The following is a 20670-nucleotide window of genomic DNA, read 5'->3' on the forward strand; positions in this document are numbered from 1 at the left end:
CGATAGACGACACCAACGACGAAAACACGTTCCACTTGATTGAGTATATCCTGAACGGAAGTAGTGGGATTACCCATTAGTCTAGAAAATGTCCACCAGAGGGCAACGATCAAAGAATCACCGCTCAACCCTTTCTACGTGCATTGCACTACCAATTTTACGTACTTTCTAAGAAAAAACAGAAACAAGCGTGACGGTTTAAGCAAACCATAAAATTCATTATTGTTTCAACGACAAATGTTCTTAAAGCAGTAACGCCGAAGTTGTAAAAACATTTACAATCGTTATAACGCAAAGTGTTGCTTGTAGAACACGATTACGAATTATGATTTATCGTATACCGCAATTTAATAATGTATATGCAATAGCACCCTTCGCCCTGTCGTTAATAAACATTCTTCCATTTCTTTCCTTGTTATTACGATAAACCAAGCATCTATGAGTTTCTAAATAAATAATTAATAGATTTTTCATCCGTAATTTGATTCACCTAAATTGAACGTTTACTCGCGAGATGGTCTCGGACTAAAATTTTGATGAATCTCTATCAAGCACTGCAAAGAATAAAGAAGCATAATTTCGAAAGCTTGTTCGATTTTGTAGATTGTTCCGTTTCGTAAACTTGTATAAACCATAAAATATCAGTATCGACCGTGTTATTCTGTTCGAAGACATACATTATGCAAAGATCTCCGTGGCTGATTTCACCGAACTATGTACCTGGAGCATATTCTCGTTTTATTTGCCAATGAGTCAGATGCACGCGTGCAGGTTACGCAAGCGTGGAACACGATACAGAACACTCGTCGTTCTCAGAAGCGATTTGCAATGCGTCTAATCGCTTCTCTAACACTTGGAAACACCAAAGTCGCACGACACGTGTTAACACACTTCATTCCGTTGGGAGGTGGTAACTTCTTCAATGAACTATTCAAAGAAGAAATTTTAAGTCAGAAATAGTCGTACATTCAACACTAACACTACCAACGATTAACATATTTATTTTTGAAAAAGTGCGATATCTCTTTTACTCGAAAGTTATATACCGGTATCCCATTTAAGTTGACACAACCAAATATTTTTGAGACAACTAATCGTGTTCCCCTGATACTAAACTCTGAATATCGGGAAAAGTTTCAGAAAATGTTCGATTTTGAGACTTTGGTATCAGGAGAACACGGTAGTCGAGGAGGTGTTATTTTAGGTATTTTCAGCAATATGATAGGATCGGGTTAAGATAATGAAAGCAAATAATAAGCAAAAAGAAAGCTTCTGTTGTTACTCGAAATGAATTTATTCAAACACATCGTTACATCGGAGATACAATTGCATTCTTTCGTTTCATTAACATACTCAAACTTTCATACGCATTATAAAAATGTTGCTTCTTAAAGTATTCAATTGTTTCTTATATACTGACTATTCTAAATTCGCAGCCAATTAGCTCGGTACTACCTGCGACGACGAATTACCGTTTGTCGCGAGTAATACCAATTACCAGGTCTCACCGCGTGGAGGTTGCTGCGAGCGGAGACCCGGAGAGAGATAGATGGAATCAAAGTTCCATCGATCTCCCTCGATACGCGGTACAAACGAAATTACTAAACCGCAGAGAAGGAAGGAATCAATGCTCCTTCGATCTCCTGGTTCAGTTCTGCCGAGCAATTATATTGTGCAAAATTGGGAAAGACGCGACGCGAACCGTGAATTTGGTCCTACTAGGTCTATCCCGTATCCCCTCGATGGACCCGATTCAAGAGGAAACGAACGACGCCATCCACTCCCCTAGAGGAGTGCCCCGTTTCTCCATCTTTACGACGAGAGGGTCTTATTTTGGAGGCTTTCGCAGGGACCAGCAAAAATGCCTGCTCCTGTGCTCGCAACATGCCCCCTCTGGAAGCGGACACACCGGAGGAGACGGCGATAGACCGTTCGGACCAGCTACACGGCCGGTCACTTGCTTATGCAACAAGCAGTGGTGACCGGGCTGAGGAACGAGGAAGCGAGCAAAAATAAGCTAAAGATTCGATAATTGCTCGGCAGAGCACAAATGTTCGTACATGGTGGCCTTAAAACTAACTTAGTCTATACTTAACATTAACAGTCCCGCGGAGGATGCAATCCATCCTCTTCGTCCTCTTCGTTCTCCGTTTTCTGATACGTTTACCTAAGAGAGCTATATTGTACTTATACAGTGACCATGCAGAAAGAAAGAAAACAAACGAAGCAATGACAAAAAAATAAATATGGAAAACCAAGTACAAATTAAAATCAGGGATCAAATAAAATAAATTAAACAAAGGAAAAAGCTGAAAAAAAAGCATCGAGAAAGTGGTCGCCAGTACTGACCACCGCCTATCGGCAGTCAGTACCGGTTACCAAGAGGTGGTTCCCCCCTCCCCTTCCAAGGACCTAAAACGAAGACGTCCGTCCACCTCGGAGGCTCCCCATGGAATGAGATTTAAGAAAACGGCCGACTCCTTATATACCCACCACAAGGTCACTTACCGTTACTTCGATTGTCTTTGTTCAATCTAATCGAATATTTCAACAAACGTGTAGCCTTGACAATGTCAGTTGGACCTCAACGAAAAATTACTTCGCGAACAAAGAATATTTCAACGAAATGATATTTTAAGCCATTATTTGTACTAGGATATTGTGAGTAATTGTTTAAACTATAGTCCTGTAACAATTGTTAATAGATATGATAACTAAACATCAAGATATAGCGAAATCTGCGAAGGCGAAGGGTTTCGGTAAATGTTTGTTCATTTCCGCGATTGTTACTAACATTTATGTATGTTCCTAATATTAATCGAACAATGTGCATCTTATTTATGCATTACAAGTGATTAAGTAACTTATAGAAAATGATTTAGATCAAGATTCAAAGTAAAACGTGTTTCGTAAAGATTTAAAGCATAGAAAGTTACAATTGTTAATTAGATACATTAATTTGACATTTGTTCAATTCTTATTATTTACACAATACGCGTAGAAGTTGTATTTTTTACTGAAAAGTGCCGAAATTCAATTAATCGCTTTTTCAGATAGAAAAATCATCGTGATGAACACTTGTAAATCGATAATCGAAAATTTAGCCTTGACAATGTCAGTTGGACCTCAACGAAAAATTATTTCGCGAACAAAGAATATTTGGACGAAATGACATTTTAAACCATTAATTATACTAGGATATTGTCAATAATTATTTAAACTATGGTTCTACGACGGTTATTAACAATTATGACAAATAAACATCAAGATATTGCGAAATCTACGAAGACGAACGGTTTTGGTGTACGTTTCTTCATTTCCGCGATTATTATTAACATTTTTGCAAGTTCCAAATATTAATGTTACAATAGGCATCTTATCTATGCATTATAAATGATTGATTTGTCTGTAGAAATTAATTTTGATTGGTATTCGAAACGAAAGCTGGTTTTTGACATGTTTCTTAAAACTTCAAAACATGAAAGTAATAATTGCTTACTAAACACATTAATTTAACATTTATTTTATTCTGTTAAAGGGCACAATACGTGTAAAAGCTCTAACTTCAACATAATATTTTTTTTCGAAAGAATTGTGTTTCCTTTGTACAGAGATAGGCAAATTTGAAATTTCAAGATAGATCCTTCTGCAGATGCTCACAACGATAAACTTTATGTTTAGCAAAGTAATTGATTATATTTTGGCTCCGCTCTCCAACACGTGCCACGATTACGTGTACTGTCCAATTCACAGGAATTAAACAATTATTCCATCAATGTATCCAATAAACAATGCAGTCCAATAAATAATGTATACTCATTCTTTAAGAAGACAAAACCTTTTAACATGAGTTGCACTTAAAACATATAATGCAATGTAAATGTCAAGATGTAATTTTCCTTTACTAATGAGGAATAAATTTTGCTTTAATAGTTGAACTTAAAATGCTTGATACAATGTTGGGATAAAAATTATAAATTCCTCTTAAATAACCAGGCAAAATGATGGTTGAACGGGTATACTTTAAGTATAATAAATTAATTTTTGACTCCTAATTGCGTGCAGAAGTAGAAATTCTAACTATTATTTAATTTGTTTTAAATTTAAAAAATTCGAAAAAAAGTACAGGTGGCTCCATCTACGGCAAACCGCCCAAGTTTGTCGAGAAATAGTTCATTAATGAAGCACTAGATGACGGCACAGGCACCGTTAACACGTGTATTCGAATGTAGCTGTCAAAATATAAATTTTTCACAAAGAATACGCATCAATATCGCGTTTAGAGGTGTACACAGGCTGCCTGTTATATGTTCAAGGATCGAAATAAAATTTGTGCCTACAATTTTATGAAAAATACTTTAAGTATAAAGTTTATTCGATCCTTACATTGTAATACACAGGAGTTGAAAAACATAACATTGTAAGTATAAATTATAGTTTGCACTTAGATTCTAGCAAACATCCTATGGACACAAATAAATACAATATTTATCCTCATTTTATGTGAACAATTTATATTTTGTCAGCTGCATTCTAAAGCTTTATTAGTTGTACCTTGAAAGTGTGGTAATAATAAGGGGCGCAAAAGTTTAAAATTTCTATTAAATAATGAGATAATGATTGTTGTAGGGGTATGAGTTAAGCATTAAAAATTAATCTCTGACTCATAATCGCGTGCAGAAGTAGAAATTCTAACTATTATTTAATTTGTTTTAAATTTAAATAATTCGAAAAAAAGTACAGGTGGCTCCATCTACGGCAAACCGCCCAAGTTTGTCGAGAAATAGTTCATTAATGAAGCACTAGATGACGGTACAGGCACCGTTAACACGTGTATTCGAATGTAGCTGTCAAAATATAAATTTTTCACAAAGAATACGCATCAATATCGCGTTTAGAGGTGTACACAGGCTGCCTGTTATATGTTCAAGGATCGAAATAAAATTTGTGCCTACAATTTTATGTAAAATACTTTAAGTATGAAGTTTATTCGATCCTTACATTGTAATACACAGGAGTTGAAAAACATAACATTGTAAGTATAAATTATAGTTTGCACTTAGATTCTAGCAAACATCCTATGGACACAAATAAATACAATATTTATCCTCATTTTATGTGAACAATTTATATTTTGTCAGCTGCATTCTAAAGCTTTATTAGTTGTACCTTGAAAGTGTGGTAACAGTAAGGGGCGCAAAAGTTTTAAATTTCTATTAAATAATAAGATAATGATTGTTGTAGGGGTATGAGTTAAGCATTAAAAATTAATCTTTGACTCATAATCGCGTGCAGAAGTAGAAATTCTAACAATTATTTAATTTGTTTTAAATTTAAATAATTCGAAAAAAAGTACAGGTGGCTCCATCTACGGCGAAACGCCCAAGTTTGTCGAGAAATAGTTCATTAATGAAGCACTAGATGACGGTACAGGCACCGTTAACACGTGTATTCGAATGTAGCTGTCAAAATATAAATTTTTCACAAAGAATACGCATCAATATCGCGTTTAGAGGTGTACACAGGCTGCCTGTTATATGTTCAAGGATCGAAATAAAATTTGTGCCTACAATTTTATGAAAAATACTTTAAGTATAAAGTTTATTCGATCCTTACATTGTAATACACAGGAGTTGAAAAACATAACATTGTAAGTATAAATTATAGTTTGCACTTAGATTCTAGCAAACATCCTATGGACACAAATAAATACAATATTTATCCTCATTTTATGTGAACAATTTATATTTTGTCAGCTGCATTCTAAAGCTTTATTAGTTGTACCTTGAAAGTGTGGTAACAGTAAGGGGCGCAAAAGTTTTAAATTTCTATTAAATAATAAGATAATGATTGTTGTAGGGGTATGAGTTAAGCATTAAAAATTAATCTTTGACTCATAATCGCGTGCAGAAGTAGAAATTCTAACTATTATTTAATTTGTTTTAAATTTAAATAATTCGAAAAAAAGTACAGGTGGCTCCATCTACGGCGAAACGCCCAAGTTTGTCGAGAAATAGTTCATTAATGAAGCACTAGATGACGGTACAGGCACCGTTAACACGTGTATTCGAATGTAGCTGTCAAAATATAAATTTTTCACAAAGAATACGCATCAATATCGCGTTTAGAGGTGTACACAGGCTGCCTGTTATATGTTCAAGGATCGAAATAAAATTTGTGCCTACAATTTTATGTAAAATACTTTAAGTATGAAGTTTATTCGATCCTTACATTGTAATACACAGGAGTTGAAAAACATAACATTGTAAGTATAAATTATAGTTTGCACTTAGATTCTAGCAAACATCCTATGGACACAAATAAATACAATATTTATCCTCATTTTATGTGAACAATTTATATTTTGTCAGCTGCATTCTAAAGCTTTATTAGTTGTACCTTGAAAGTGTGGTAATAATAAGGGGCGCAAAAGTTTAAAATTTCTATTAAATAATGAGATAATGATTGTTGTAGGGGTATGAGTTAAGCATTAAAAATTAATCTCTGACTCATAATCGCGTGCAGAAGTAGAAATTCTAACTATTATTTAATTTGTTTTAAATTTAAATAATTCGAAAAAAAGGACAGGTGGCTCCATCTACGGCAAACCGCCCAAGTTTGTCGAGAAATAGTTCATTAATGAAGCACTAGATGACGGTACAGGCACCGTTAACACGTGTATTCGAATGTAGCTGTCAAAATATAAATTTTTCACAAAGAATACGCATCAATATCGCGTTTAGAGGTGTACACAGGCTGCCTGTTATATGTTCAAGGATCGAAATAAAATTTGTGCCTACAATTTTATGTAAAATACTTTAAGTATGAAGTTTATTCGATCCTTACATTGTAATACACAGGAGTTGAAAAACATAACATTGTAAGTATAAATTATAGTTTGCACTTAGATTCTAGCAAACATCCTATGGACACAAATAAATACAATATTTATCCTCATTTTATGTGAACAATTTATATTTTGTCAGCTGCATTCTAAAGCTTTATTAGTTGTACCTTGAAAGTGTGGCAATAATAAGGGGCGCAAAAGTTTAAAATTTCTATTAAATAATGAGATAATGATTGTTGTAGGGGTATGAGTTAAGCATTAAAAATTAATCTCTGACTCATAATCGCGTGCAGAAGTAGAAATTCTAACTATTATTTAATTTGTTTTAAATTTAAATAATTCGAAAAAAAGTACAGGTGGCTCCATCTACGGCGAAACGCCCAAGTTTGTCGAGAAATAGTTCATTAATGAAGCACTAGATGACGGTACAGGCACCGTTAACACGTGTATTCGAATGTAGCTGTCAAAATATAAATTTTTCACAAAGAATACGCATCAATATCGCGTTTAGAGGTGTACACAGGCTGCCTGTTATATGTTCAAGGATCGAAATAAAATTTGTGCCTACAATTTTATGTAAAATACTTTAAGTATGAAGTTTATTCGATCCTTACATTGTAATACACAGGAGTTGAAAAACATAACATTGTAAGTATAAATTATAGTTTGCACTTAGATTCTAGCAAACATCCTATGGACACAAATAAATACAATATTTATCCTCATTTTATGTGAACAATTTATATTTTGTCAGCTGCATTCTAAAGCTTTATTAGTTGTACCTTGAAAGTGTGGTAACAGTAAGGGGCGCAAAAGTTTTAAATTTCTATTAAATAATAAGATAATGATTGTTGTAGGGGTATGAGTTAAGCATTAAAAATTAATCTTTGACTCATAATCGCGTGCAGAAGTAGAAATTCTAACTATTATTTAATTTGTTTTAAATTTAAATAATTCGAAAAAAAGTACAGGTGGCTCCATCTACGGCGAAACGCCCAAGTTTGTCGAGAAATAGTTCATTAATGAAGCACTAGATGACGGTACAGGCACCGTTAACACGTGTATTCGAATGTAGCTGTCAAAATATAAATTTTTCACAAAGAATACGCATCAATATCGCGTTTAGAGGTGTACACAGGCTGCCTGTTATATGTTCAAGGATCGAAATAAAATTTGTGCCTACAATTTTATGTAAAATACTTTAAGTATGAAGTTTATTCGATCCTTACATTGTAATACACAGGAGTTGAAAAACATAACATTGTAAGTATAAATTATAGTTTGCACTTAGATTCTAGCAAACATCCTATGGACACAAATAAATACAATATTTATCCTCATTTTATGTGAACAATTTATATTTTGTCAGCTGCATTCTAAAGCTTTATTAGTTGTACCTTGAAAGTGTGGTAATAATAAGGGGCGCAAAAGTTTAAAATTTCTATTAAATAATGAGATAATGATTGTTGTAGGGGTATGAGTTAAGCATTAAAAATTAATCTCTGACTCATAATCGCGTGCAGAAGTAGAAATTCTAACTATTATTTAATTTGTTTTAAATTTAAATAATTCGAAAAAAAGGACAGGTGGCTCCATCTACGGCAAACCGCCCAAGTTTGTCGAGAAATAGTTCATTAATGAAGCACTAGATGACGGTACAGGCACCGTTAACACGTGTATTCGAATGTAGCTGTCAAAATATAAATTTTTCACAAAGAATACGCATCAATATCGCGTTTAGAGGTGTACACAGGCTGCCTGTTATATGTTCAAGGATCGAAATAAAATTTGTGCCTACAATTTTATGTAAAATACTTTAAGTATGAAGTTTATTCGATCCTTACATTGTAATACACAGGAGTTGAAAAACATAACATTGTAAGTATAAATTATAGTTTGCACTTAGATTCTAGCAAACATCCTATGGACACAAATAAATACAATATTTATCCTCATTTTATGTGAACAATTTATATTTTGTCAGCTGCATTCTAAAGCTTTATTAGTTGTACCTTGAAAGTGTGGTAATAATAAGGGGCGCAAAAGTTTAAAATTTCTATTAAATAATGAGATAATGATTGTTGTAGGGGTATGAGTTAAGCATTAAAAATTAATCTCTGACTCATAATCGCGTGCAGAAGTAGAAATTCTAACTATTATTTAATTTGTTTTAAATTTAAATAATTCGAAAAAAAGTACAGGTGGCTCCATCTACGGCGAAACGCCCAAGTTTGTCGAGAAATAGTTCATTAATGAAGCACTAGATGACGGTACAGGCACCGTTAACACGTGTATTCGAATGTAGCTGTCAAAATATAAATTTTTCACAAAGAATACGCATCAATATCGCGTTTAGAGGTGTACACAGGCTGCCTGTTATATGTTCAAGGATCGAAATAAAATTTGTGCCTACAATTTTATGAAAAATACTTTAAGTATAAAGTTTATTCGATTCTTACATTGTAATACACAGGAGTTGAAAAACATAACATTGTAAGTATAAATTATAGTTTGCACTTAGATTTTAGCAGACATCCTGTGAACACAAATAAATACAATATTTATCCTCATTTTTTATGAAAAATTTATATTTTGTCAGTTGCATTCAAACACACTATCGAAAAGTACCTACTCCTCCATCTAGCTTTATGCAACACGAACTATTCCTCGACAAACTTGGGCGTTTCGCCGTAGATGGAGCCACCTGTACTTTTTTCGAATTATTTAAATTTAAAACAAATTAAATAATAGTTAGAATTTCTACTTCTGCACGCGATTATGAGTCAAAGATTAATTTTTAATGCTTAACTCATACCCCTACAACAATCATTATCTTATTATTTAATAGAAATTTAAAACTTTTGCGCCCCTTACTGTTACCACACTTTCAAGGTACAACTAATAAAGCTTTAGAATGCAGCTGACAAAATATAAATTGTTCACATAAAATGAGGATAAATATTGTATTTATTTGTGTCCATAGGATGTCTGCTAGAATCTAAGTGCAAACTATAATTATACTTACAATGTTATGTTTTTCATCTCCTGTGTATTACAATGTGAGGATCGAATAAACTTTATACTTAAAGTATTTTACATAAAATTGTAGGCACAAATTTTATTTCGATCCTTGTACATATAACAGGCAGCCTGTGTACACCTCTAAACGCGATATTGATGCGTATTCTTTGTGAGAAATTTATATTTTGACAGCTACATTTGAATACACGTGTTTACAGTGCCTGTGCCGTCATCTAGTGCTTCACTAATGAACTATTTCTCGACAAACTTGGGCGTTTTGCCGTAGATGGAGCCACCTGTACCTTTTTTCGAATTATTTAAATTTAAAACAAATTAAATAATAGTTAGAATTTCTACTTCTGCACGCGATTATGAGTCAAAGATTAATTTTTAATGCTTAACTCATACCCCTACATCAATCATTATCTCATTATTTAATAGAAATTTAAAACTTTTGCGCCCATTATTGTTACCACATTTTCAAGGTACAACTAATAAAGCTTTAGAATGCAGCTGACAGAATGTAAATTGTTCACAAAAAATGAGGATAAATATTGTATTTATTTGTGTTCATAGGATGTCTGCTAGAATCTAAGTGCAAACTATAATTTATACTTATAATGTTATGTTTTTCAACTCCTGTGTATTACAATGTAAGCATCGAATAAACTTTATACTTAAAGTATTTTACATAAAATTGTAGGCACAAGTTTTATTTCGATCCTTGTACATATAACAGGCAGCCTGTGTACACCTCTAAACGCGATATTGATGCGTATTCTTTGTGAAAAATTTATATTTTGACAGCTACATTTGAATACACGTGTTTACAGTGCCTGTGCCGTCATCTAGTGCTTAACTAATGAACTATTTCTCGACAAACTTGGGCGTTTTGCCGTAGATGGAGCCACCTGTACCTTTTTTCGAATTATTTAAATTTAAAACAAATTAAATAATAGTTAGAATTTCTACTTCTGCACGCGATTATGAGTCAAAGATTAATTTTTAATGCTTAACTCATACCCCTACAACAATCATTATCTCATTATTTAATAAAAATTTTAAACTTTTGCGCCCCTTATTTTACCAAGCTTTCCAAGTACAACTAACAAAGCATTAGAATGCACTTTACAAAATATAAATTGTTCACAAAAAATAAGAGTAGATATTCTATTTATTTGTGTCCATAGGATGTCTGCTATAATCTAAGTGCAAACTATAATTTATACTTAAAATGTTATGCATTGATACTCTACTAAGAACCTGTATTACAATGTAAGTAAGGAATAAAATTTATACGTACAGTATTTTACATAAAATTGTACTCATAAATTTTATTTGTATCCTTGTACATATGACAGGCATCCTGTGTATATATCTAAACGCAATATTTACGCATATTTTTTGTAAAAAATTTATACATTGTCAGCTACATTCGAATACTCGTTCTAACAGTATTCGTGCCTCCATCTAGCACTACGCGAACAAACTATTTCTCGACAAACTTGGGCGTTTTGCCGTAGATGGAGTCACATGTACTTTTTCGGATTATTTAAATTTTGAAGTAATTAACTAATTTGTAGGATTTGTGCTTCTGCACGCAATTAGGAGTCAAACATTTATTTATTATACTTAAAGTATACCCGTTCAACCATCATTTTGCCTGGTTATTTAAGAGGAATTTATAATTTTTACCCCAACATTGTAGCAAGCTTTCTAAGTCCAACTATTAAAGCAAAATTTATTCCTCATTAGTAAAGGAAAATTACATCTTGACATTTACATTGCATTATATGTTTTAAGTGCAACTCATGTTAAACGGTTTTGTCTTCTTAAAGAATGAGTATACATTATTTATTGGACTGCATTGTTTATTGGATACATTGATGGAATAATTGTTTAATTCCTGTGAATTGGACAGTACACGTAATCGTGGCACGTGTTGGAGAGCGGAGCCAAAATATAATCAATTACTTTGCTAAACATAAAATTTATCGTTGTGAGCATCTGCAGGAGGATCTATCTTGGAAATTCCAATTTGCCTATCTCTGTACAAAGGAAACACAATTCTTACGAAAAAAAATGTAATGTAGAAGTTGAAGCTTTTACACGTATTGTGCCCTTTATCGGAATAAAATAATTGTTAAATTAGTATCTGTTGTATACAATTATTACTTTCTATGTTATAAAACTCTGCTAATACATATTTAAATTTTTGTGCCTTTTCCTTTTTCAATTACACTTGGTAAAAGCAATGGCTCGAGACTTTAGGAGCTTATAGTACTCATTGTGGGAAACAAGATGTATCTAATTAACATAGGTTTTTATTATCAATCCTTTCCGTGTAAAGTTAATTTTTGTTATTTACGAACATTCGATATTGTGAGCCTCATTGCAATACATTGAATATAAACAAGATTTGGTCCATTAAAAATATTTCAAAGTTGTTCATGCAAGATCACTAATGTCGACAATGATTGCATACTTCGTCGATGGTACAAATATTTCTTCTGCTAATAGATATTTGATATATATTCCTTCCATTTGAATGCACGTTTAAGATATTTGTATCACGCTATATTTTTTATTGATTCGTATTACGTTTGCATGTATGTAGTATCTTTCTTGTTGTTAGCGTTCTCGTGTTTAACAACCTTGAACCCATACTTCTAAACCAATTCTTATTTACATTTAATTCGCTGCGAGGAGGCTCCCTTAAGGAACCAATGCAGCGTTGTTGAAACGAGAGGATAAAAATAATTCTATTAACTTTTCGAACAGAGTAGTAAATTACGAAGTTACCCTTCAATAAAAAAAAAAAGAAGAAGTGTCCCGCGTACAGGCGTAGAGGTTTAAAACATCGAATAAAAGACTTCGAAATTAGTTTCTGAATAATCACTTTTATTTTTGATCCTTATCAATATTAAACAACGTAGTTACGTAAGGGTATATATATTACATGGAAAATTCTGTCCTTCTGGTACGCATATATCTTTCCAACACGCGATTTTCTCGAGAGAAGAAAACGAAACATAAAATATACACCGATCACTTACACTCTCTTGCATTCTGTCCCTTTTACTCTATTTCACTCTCATCCTCTCGCCACTCTCCCTCTCTCTCATTTTCTTCGCTCTCCTTCGGCCCTCGACACTCGATCGGTTTGTTCAAAATTTTTTAACCAAAGAAATCGAATATCCCGGTGCAAGAAACAGTTTCGAGGAAGAAAAATACGATTCTCGGTCGATCTCGGTGGAGCGACTGAAATCTTTTTCTATTCAAGTTCGTCGCGCTTCTATTCGAAGTCGTCGTTCGCGGATTTCGAATTACCAAGAAATCCTTCCAAATTTCGTGAAAGATCGAGCGAGAATATCGAAAGAACCTTTACTGAGAAACGTTTTGAACAAAAAACGATATAATTTGAAACATTTCTTCGCTTCTCTTCTTGTTAGTGCCTTCTCCGGTCAAAATCTTGGTCGAAGAATCGATGAATCGCAAGGAAGCTTCGGAAACGTTACTTTCGACAAGTTTTTTTTTTCTTCATTTACTTCATTACTTCGGTCGATCTGTTTAAAATGAAAATTCGTTCGAGTCGTAACGAAGTATACGATCGACGATTCTACGAAGAAGTGTACAGGGCGTTCCAACATATATGTACATAACTTTAGAGGGTAATTCAGAGCGCTAAAATAAGGAAAAAGTATCTGTACGCTACATTATGAGGAAATTCCCCTAAGCTAAAAATTTGATTTTAATGAAAGTTTGTGCGCGTATAGAGCACACTGTGACATAATCTTTTTGTCGACAAAGAGTGTTCTCGGTCTTAATAAAATTAAGATCCAAAAGATCGACATCTCTTCATTTTTACAATTTTTTGGGAGAAACTTTTTTCACAGTCGAACGACAGGGCACTAAAAACGGTACATTTTTTCTAAAAGAAATTGTTGTAACGAAAATGCCAAAACAACTTCGTAATAGTGCGAAACAGAGCAAAACCTTTCCTACGAAGAATGTTCAGCTCTTAGTGCTTCGTCATTCCGAGAATCGTAATTAGTTTTCGTACATTTCGGAGTCACTGTAATTTCTGAAAATTGTGATCAATTATTTACTTTTTGGAACCACTGTACCTCCACGCGGAATCGTCGATTTTAAGAAAACCATCGTCCATATATCGATACCGCTTCTTCCATGTCTCGTCACTTCGTTTCCGTAAAAGATCTCTACGACGATTTTCCACGCTGATCGCGCTTCGTCGAAAACGATACAACCAGAACGTGTAGAATTTTGCTGGTCAGAGTGTCGAAGGGTCGAGATCGAGTCACATCACGCCCGTTACAATCCACCGAGTAAGAATATCCTTCCTCGTTCCGCTTCCGGCGGAAGTTCGAGGATCAGAAGCTGTAGGACGACTCACCATCGCGGTCCTCTCCGTCGCGAACCGATTCGAACCGATTCAAACCGACTCAAACCGATTCAAACCAACTCGAACCGTCCAAGATGGCTTCGAACTCTTCGGAACCGAGAAGAAATCGAACGGATCGATTTCCACCCGAGCAACTTTTCGTTGCTTCGAGGAAGAAACAGGTCGAGGAACGTAAGAGGAAACGTTCCTTCCTCTGCCGAAGATAACCACCATTGCGACCCACACTCGCTCGTGACGTACGAGAAAAATGATGGAGGTCTTTCGGCGAACTGTACGATCTCATACTTCGCGTCCTGTTGCGCGTAGCACTCGTTGGAAGATTGTTCACGCTGTAAATTACGCCATCGAACACGACCGTGCACGTCATAGTGTTCGGTAGCAAGGTTACAGCGTACTTCGAAGTACGTGTCAGGTTGGTACATGACGCTGGATGAACCGAGGGAAAACTTGAACACTCCGGGACTGACATCGATCGGTGGGACGATAGTTCCTCGAAAACTGATCTTTCGAGCCGAGATATGATTTTTGAAGAGCTGACGTCGAAGTCGCAAATGTCTCTTCACAGGTAAGACCGATGGCTCGTAACGAAAGTGGAGGAGTACGAGATAAGTGTTCCCATTTGGGTAGTGGTTTTAGTCGATGCGTCGCTATTGCGATTATTTCGGTGCAATTGCAGCTCCCTTGCCGAGGAAAACTGATCCGGGACACCGGATGGACGAGAATCGGAGGACCGTGAAAGAAGAAGCGAAGCGACTAGTTTTTTAACTCGAACCGTGCGATGAACTTGGACCAAAAATCGGGAAAGAAACATTAGTCGATGGTCGATGAATCGGTATGAAAATGATGAAGTGGGGAATGTCAAGTATCGAGGAAGATAACGAGAGAAGCTCTGCTAAAAGCTTCGTCCTCTCGGCTAACCTTTTTCTACCTTTTTCGTGTTCGAGGTGGAAAGGTGTTCGAGGTTCATCCTGCAGCCACGCATTGCAATAGGCCATTTCCTTCTATCTAAAAATTCCAAGTGCTAACTAAAAAACAAAACAAAGAACAAAGCGCCGCGTCGAGATTCCGCTTTTCGTAGCCAATTTCGTGTTTTCCCTCGAAGGAGGCTCTCGAGAATTCCTTCGTCAAAAAAAAGAATCGTTTCGAAAGAACGAAATCTGAGAACCGCTCGGGGATTTCTCATAAAATCCCTAGGAAGTCCCTATGTGTCTACGGAAAGATGTGCTTCGAGTTTCGTTGGAAAATTTCCTGATCGATTTTGTTTGGAAAGGTTTGAAGAAAGTCTGGATTTCGTCGTCAGCTCGATGATCTTCGATCCACGAGAATCGACCTTCCGTTCGAGATCAAGCTGAAGAAACTCTCTCTGGACCGCGTCTAACGTTTCGGGGATACTACGAGCGAATGTACAGGCACTGTTCTTTCAAAGAATGGAATTCGAGCTTCATCGAGATCCTCCTTTCGATTTTTCATCTCATTTCCATTTCTGATCCCTGACTCCTGAACAAGTACCGGTTGATCTCTTGTCAGACTTTTCTAACGTTTAATGTTCACACTTTAATCGCCGCAATAGTTTAATATTCGAAAGAGCTGTCGTTAAATTGGATTGGGTACATCGTTGGATGAAGTTGAGGTTAACGTTAGATCTGAGTTAGACAAGGCTGAGGTCAGTATTCGTATTTGAATCGAGAATAGGACAACAATTACTGTTAACACTGGAACTACCAATGGTGAACGTATTACTATTTGCATCGGACCACATAGGTATATTTGAAGTTAGATGAGGAAAGAGCAAATTAATTTACGAGTACCATTGGCTGTCTATTTCGATAAATGTCCACGAATATTGTAGACAAAGACACCGTTAATAGTTGAATAACTTTAAAAAGAAGTTCGAAACTAATCAAATTGACCCCTTTGGTAGTTCTAGTGTTAATTCCGAAATAGTTAATGTTACGAACTAGTGTTGAGTTCGCAGTTGAGCAAAGTCGAGAACAGTGTCCTATTTGTGATTAAATTTAGGATGGTAAAAGATTTCTATTCGACGAGACCCGTTTTGAACCACGTTCTCGAATTGTACAACTGTTCGGGATCACCGATGCTAATTCAAGAACCAAGGTAGACGATCAAACCTTATCATTCAACACTGATAAAGCGAACCCCGCAACGGTTTTAACCTGAAGGTGCAGATAGCGTAGAAGGGATGGTCTTTTTCAATAATTTTACAGACATTGGACATTAAAAACTCAAGCGACACACCTTTTGTCGAATCTCAAATTTCTACCGTGTACACAATTTCCTGTTTATCGATCATTAAATATAAGAACCGTGTTCGAAGTATTTCTAATAGCGTAGTTCGTCGATGATAAATAAAATTCACTTTTCTCTTCTCTTTTTTCTACCGATTTCGAAATTCGTTGACCATTGAAATTAAATTGAAATCGACCACTCGCGATAGTATCGACCAACCTTCTTCGACCATCGACACCCTGTTTATGGCAACGTTACAGGCTTTGGGATTAAGAACTGAGAATCCTAGGACAGCAGTCTCGATCGATCTGAGATCGGACTCGATCGATCGTTCCACGTAAAAAGTATCTCATCGTACATATGTATAATACATACATGTATATAATATATATTATATATAATACATATATATATTAGAAAATTTTAACAAACGCGTCAATACTTAAAGGTAAATATATAGATCAATCTCGAGCATTCTCTCGCTACATTCTCGTTACAGTCTCACGGATGCCATCCCTGCAAAATATGCAGACTGATATGTGAAATAGATCATCGATCGATATGTAGATACGAGAATAGAATAAACGTAGAGACGTGAAGCATCATCGCTGGCTGTTTTGTGGTAAGCTGTCGGTTCGATTTCCCCTTCGAAATTACCATTTCCGTTGCACTCCCCTTGGAAAACTAGCTTTTCCTTTCCCTGTGTATCTCAATCCGCTCGAGATTCGTTTCTTTAATTCTACTTCCATTTTTCGTCCGCGTTTCCCATTTTCTGCGATCGTTTAATTTATCGTTTTTCCACAATCTTTCGCAATTTATCTCTTGCACTTTCCTTTCCTTTCTTTTTTCCCCACGTTTCCAGCTTGTCGAAACTTTTTTTCGAGATAGTTGCATCCTCGATAGCAAGGAACATCGAAACGATAAACATCGACGGATGAACGATTACGGAAAAAGAGGAAAGATTCCATACAGTGGTTTTTTAATTTTTTAAAGGTTCCTCGATGGAAACGACAACACAGGCACCTACGGATCAGCGAAAGTAAATTGCAAAATAGCTGTTAATCGTGTGCGCAGCGATAATAAAATTCGAATAATACGTGCACGGTACACGAATACGCCAATGGTTTCCTCTTTTGGCAAGAATTTAGTAACAATCGTACAGCATGGTTCTCAATTCTATTCAAAATTATTCAAGTATCGACAATATTGGAAACACTGAAAACCGAAGGCCAACATTCGACGAAAACAATATTCGTTAATTAGACGAAAGATGATGATCGTTCGATGGATCGAGGATTTGGTAACGCTTGAAACGCAAAAGTTTACGCGACAGCGAATCGTTCTTACGAACAATGAAATACGAAACAGTTAAATGCAATATCTGATAACTTAGAGATAATAGAAAAGGGGGGTGGGGGGGGTTTCTTGTCGACAATAATTGTAAAAACTGTTATTATTAAGACAACTGAACGTTCGTGTTCGATTACATTCAGGATTAAATAAAGGATGCCCGTTTCGTAGATCGACGATCTGGAAGGCTCGTAAAACTGTCCAGAATGCGTAATTCTGGTTCCTCCGCGTGACGTATTGTCCAGAGATCATACAGAGGTGTATGTACAATAAATGTTTAATTAATCGTACAAAGTGGTGACAGTTTTGGAACATCGAGGATTCGTATAAGAAAAGAGTTCGTCCTCTGCACGAGAACTAGCCCGTGCTGCACACGAACAACGAAAAAACGAGCCCTTCCTAATCGCGTCCAAGCAGGAGAGCGCAAAAACCCTAAAGCGATTCGTAGAAAGAACCGATTAAACGACCAACGGGAGGAAAACGAGATTCATTTTCGTGATCGTTAATCGAGGTAAGACGCACGCAAGTTTACAGTTAAGCTTAGGTTTAGGATTACAATACATTACGCTAAGCTTCCTTCTTACGGGAAAGACTAGATTTAGGCAAGATCAATATATTTTTTTGTTTCGAGTTTCTTTTTTTGTTTGTTTTTGGATGATTTTCTACTTCGTTTCCTACCCGACACACTCGCCTCGCACTTCTCGTGATTCAGGAACGAAATTTTTTTTTTCTGTTGTCTTCTCTCACGCTAACTCTTTCTCTCTCTGTCTCTCTCTCACACTCGTTCACTCGTTCACTCGTTTATCCTCCCATACTCGTTCGTTCTCTCGTAATCGTTCATTCTCTCGTGCACGTTCGTTCTCTCTGTCTGTCGTTCTCTCTTTCTCTCGACTAGCGATACGTTTAAACTTATCTCTTAGCAGTTAAAATGCTCTTTTGGAAAACACAAGTTCTGCCTTATTCTAGGAATGATAATGGTCTCGTTCGTCGTTCTCGTTTCGCAATTTTCGTTTCGTCGTCAGCCGTTTGCATATACGTTTCTCTGCTTCCGTTTCCGACAGCTCTGCCTCGTTAACGACGAATTACCGTCGTTTCTCTTTATACAACTAGAATAATAAATATTGCCGCGGAAAAATTATTTACTACATTTGTCCCGAAAACAGTAGTCAACAAGTTTTGCCCTCGTGGGAGGCTCGCGGTTCCGTCATCGATCCATCTTTGGTTTAAATCTTTCAAGATGGCGCGGAGAAGCGATCGACGAAGAGCCCGGGACGCGTCGATCGCGACGATCGATCCGGCTCGATTTGGAAATTGACGTTCTTCTTCGCGGAGAAGTGAAATCGGTCAGGGAAGCTCGGAATTTCAAAGCACGCGACACCCGATCGATCGTCGATCTCTGACACGATGCACCCAAGTCACTACGAAAACATTCCCCGGGTCGTTGAATCTGCGGATGGAAACGTTCGGCGAAACAGTGCCTCGCTGTGATGATGGACTGCCGAGGAGGAACACGAAGTTACTTTAACGAGGAATTTCTTTCGAACCTTCGTCTAATGTACTTCCAATGGAAACCAACGAAGAAAATCTCTTTGGATGAAGTGTCGTATGATCGCTGTAGGTGAAGAATTCAAAGTTCTCTTTAGAGGAGAACGCATCGAGAGATTCCACCATCAATCATCGACTCTGCTAAACGATCAACGAAATTCAAATACTTCGAAGAATGTCTAAACAAAAACTTGAAGAACCTTGGGTACAAAGGTTAACCTTGAACTAGCGCTCAACAGTCCACCATCAAAGGTACCAACCGACTGCACTCGAGAAAATTGAAACGGAGTAAAGGTTGTTTTTGGAGAAAAGCTAGTCAAAGAGTTACTTTGGAAGAGGTCTGCCTCGAAGCTGGATCACCGTCGACCCTTCGTTATCGCCAAGCAATCCGAAAGGAACGTGAGACACCGAGGTGAGGTAATCACCAATGAATAAGTGCTCGTCGCTCGCAGGAAACGAAAAGTGCGAGTCGTTCGAAAGATCGACGCAAGCGTATACTTCGATCGTGATCCAGAAGCCAGAGCCTTAACCGCGAGCTCCGAAAGGGTCATTTATTCGCCGGTGAACATTCGATGCCGGTCAGGCTTGCGTAATAATTTATCTTATATCTTCAAATATATATATATACATATATGTATATGTATCTATATATATTTGTGTCAGTTTCGTTCGGTGCTCAGTCGTCCCAGGTGGGGAAGCTCCCCTGATCGATGAAGAGCGGCTGACCAGTTGTAGTCGTGGCTGGCCTCTGGCTAGGTGTCCCGCCAAAATCCGTGCTACCGAACACGGGTTGCCCGAACGCGTCCAACTGTTGGCCCTCGTAAATACTGCGATCGGTCGTCGAGTAGGACGATGGATGGTGCGTTTGTTGCTGTTTTTGCGTATCCGTCACCGTCAGCTCGATATTTCCAGCTGTCACGGTCTCCTCCGGATTCTCCGTTGCGCTTGCCTCCTCGAGGCTGCTGTGCTTGATGCCGTAATAGAAGTACATGATGAACCCTGAAATGGTGGAGATATTTGTTCAATTTTTGTAATCGGAACGAACCACGAAATACAGGAATTTTTTTATGAAATTTTTGCAATCGGAACGAAGCACGAAGTAGAGGAAATTCTTTACGAAATTTTTGTAATCGGAACGAACCACGAGGTAGAGGAAATTTTTATGAAATTTTGGTAATTTGTAACGAAGCCTGAAATGGAGAAGATTTTTATTCAGTTTTGTTAATTGGAGCGAAGC

The 20670-nt window shown here is 36.4% G+C and overlaps 1 protein-coding gene across 7 annotated transcripts in view; it reads right to left on the reverse strand.

The window, feature by feature from the left end:
- Positions 1–12754: 12754 nt before the first annotated feature.
- Positions 12755–20670, reverse strand: part of LOC143153067 (solute carrier family 7 member 14) — a 92128-nt gene continuing 84212 nt past the window's right edge. For all 7 annotated transcript variants that reach the window (XM_076323843.1, XM_076323842.1, XM_076323841.1 and 4 more), the window contains one exon: positions 12755–20432. In XM_076323843.1, the coding sequence (XP_076179958.1) occupies positions 20110–20432 (323 nt within the window). In that variant the 3' untranslated portion in view covers positions 12755–20109. The remainder of the gene's footprint in view (positions 20433–20670) is intronic.

This window comes from Ptiloglossa arizonensis, chromosome 12 (assembly GCF_051014685.1).
Source record: "Ptiloglossa arizonensis isolate GNS036 chromosome 12, iyPtiAriz1_principal, whole genome shotgun sequence".
NCBI classification, from domain to species: Eukaryota; Metazoa; Arthropoda; class Insecta; order Hymenoptera; family Colletidae; genus Ptiloglossa; species Ptiloglossa arizonensis.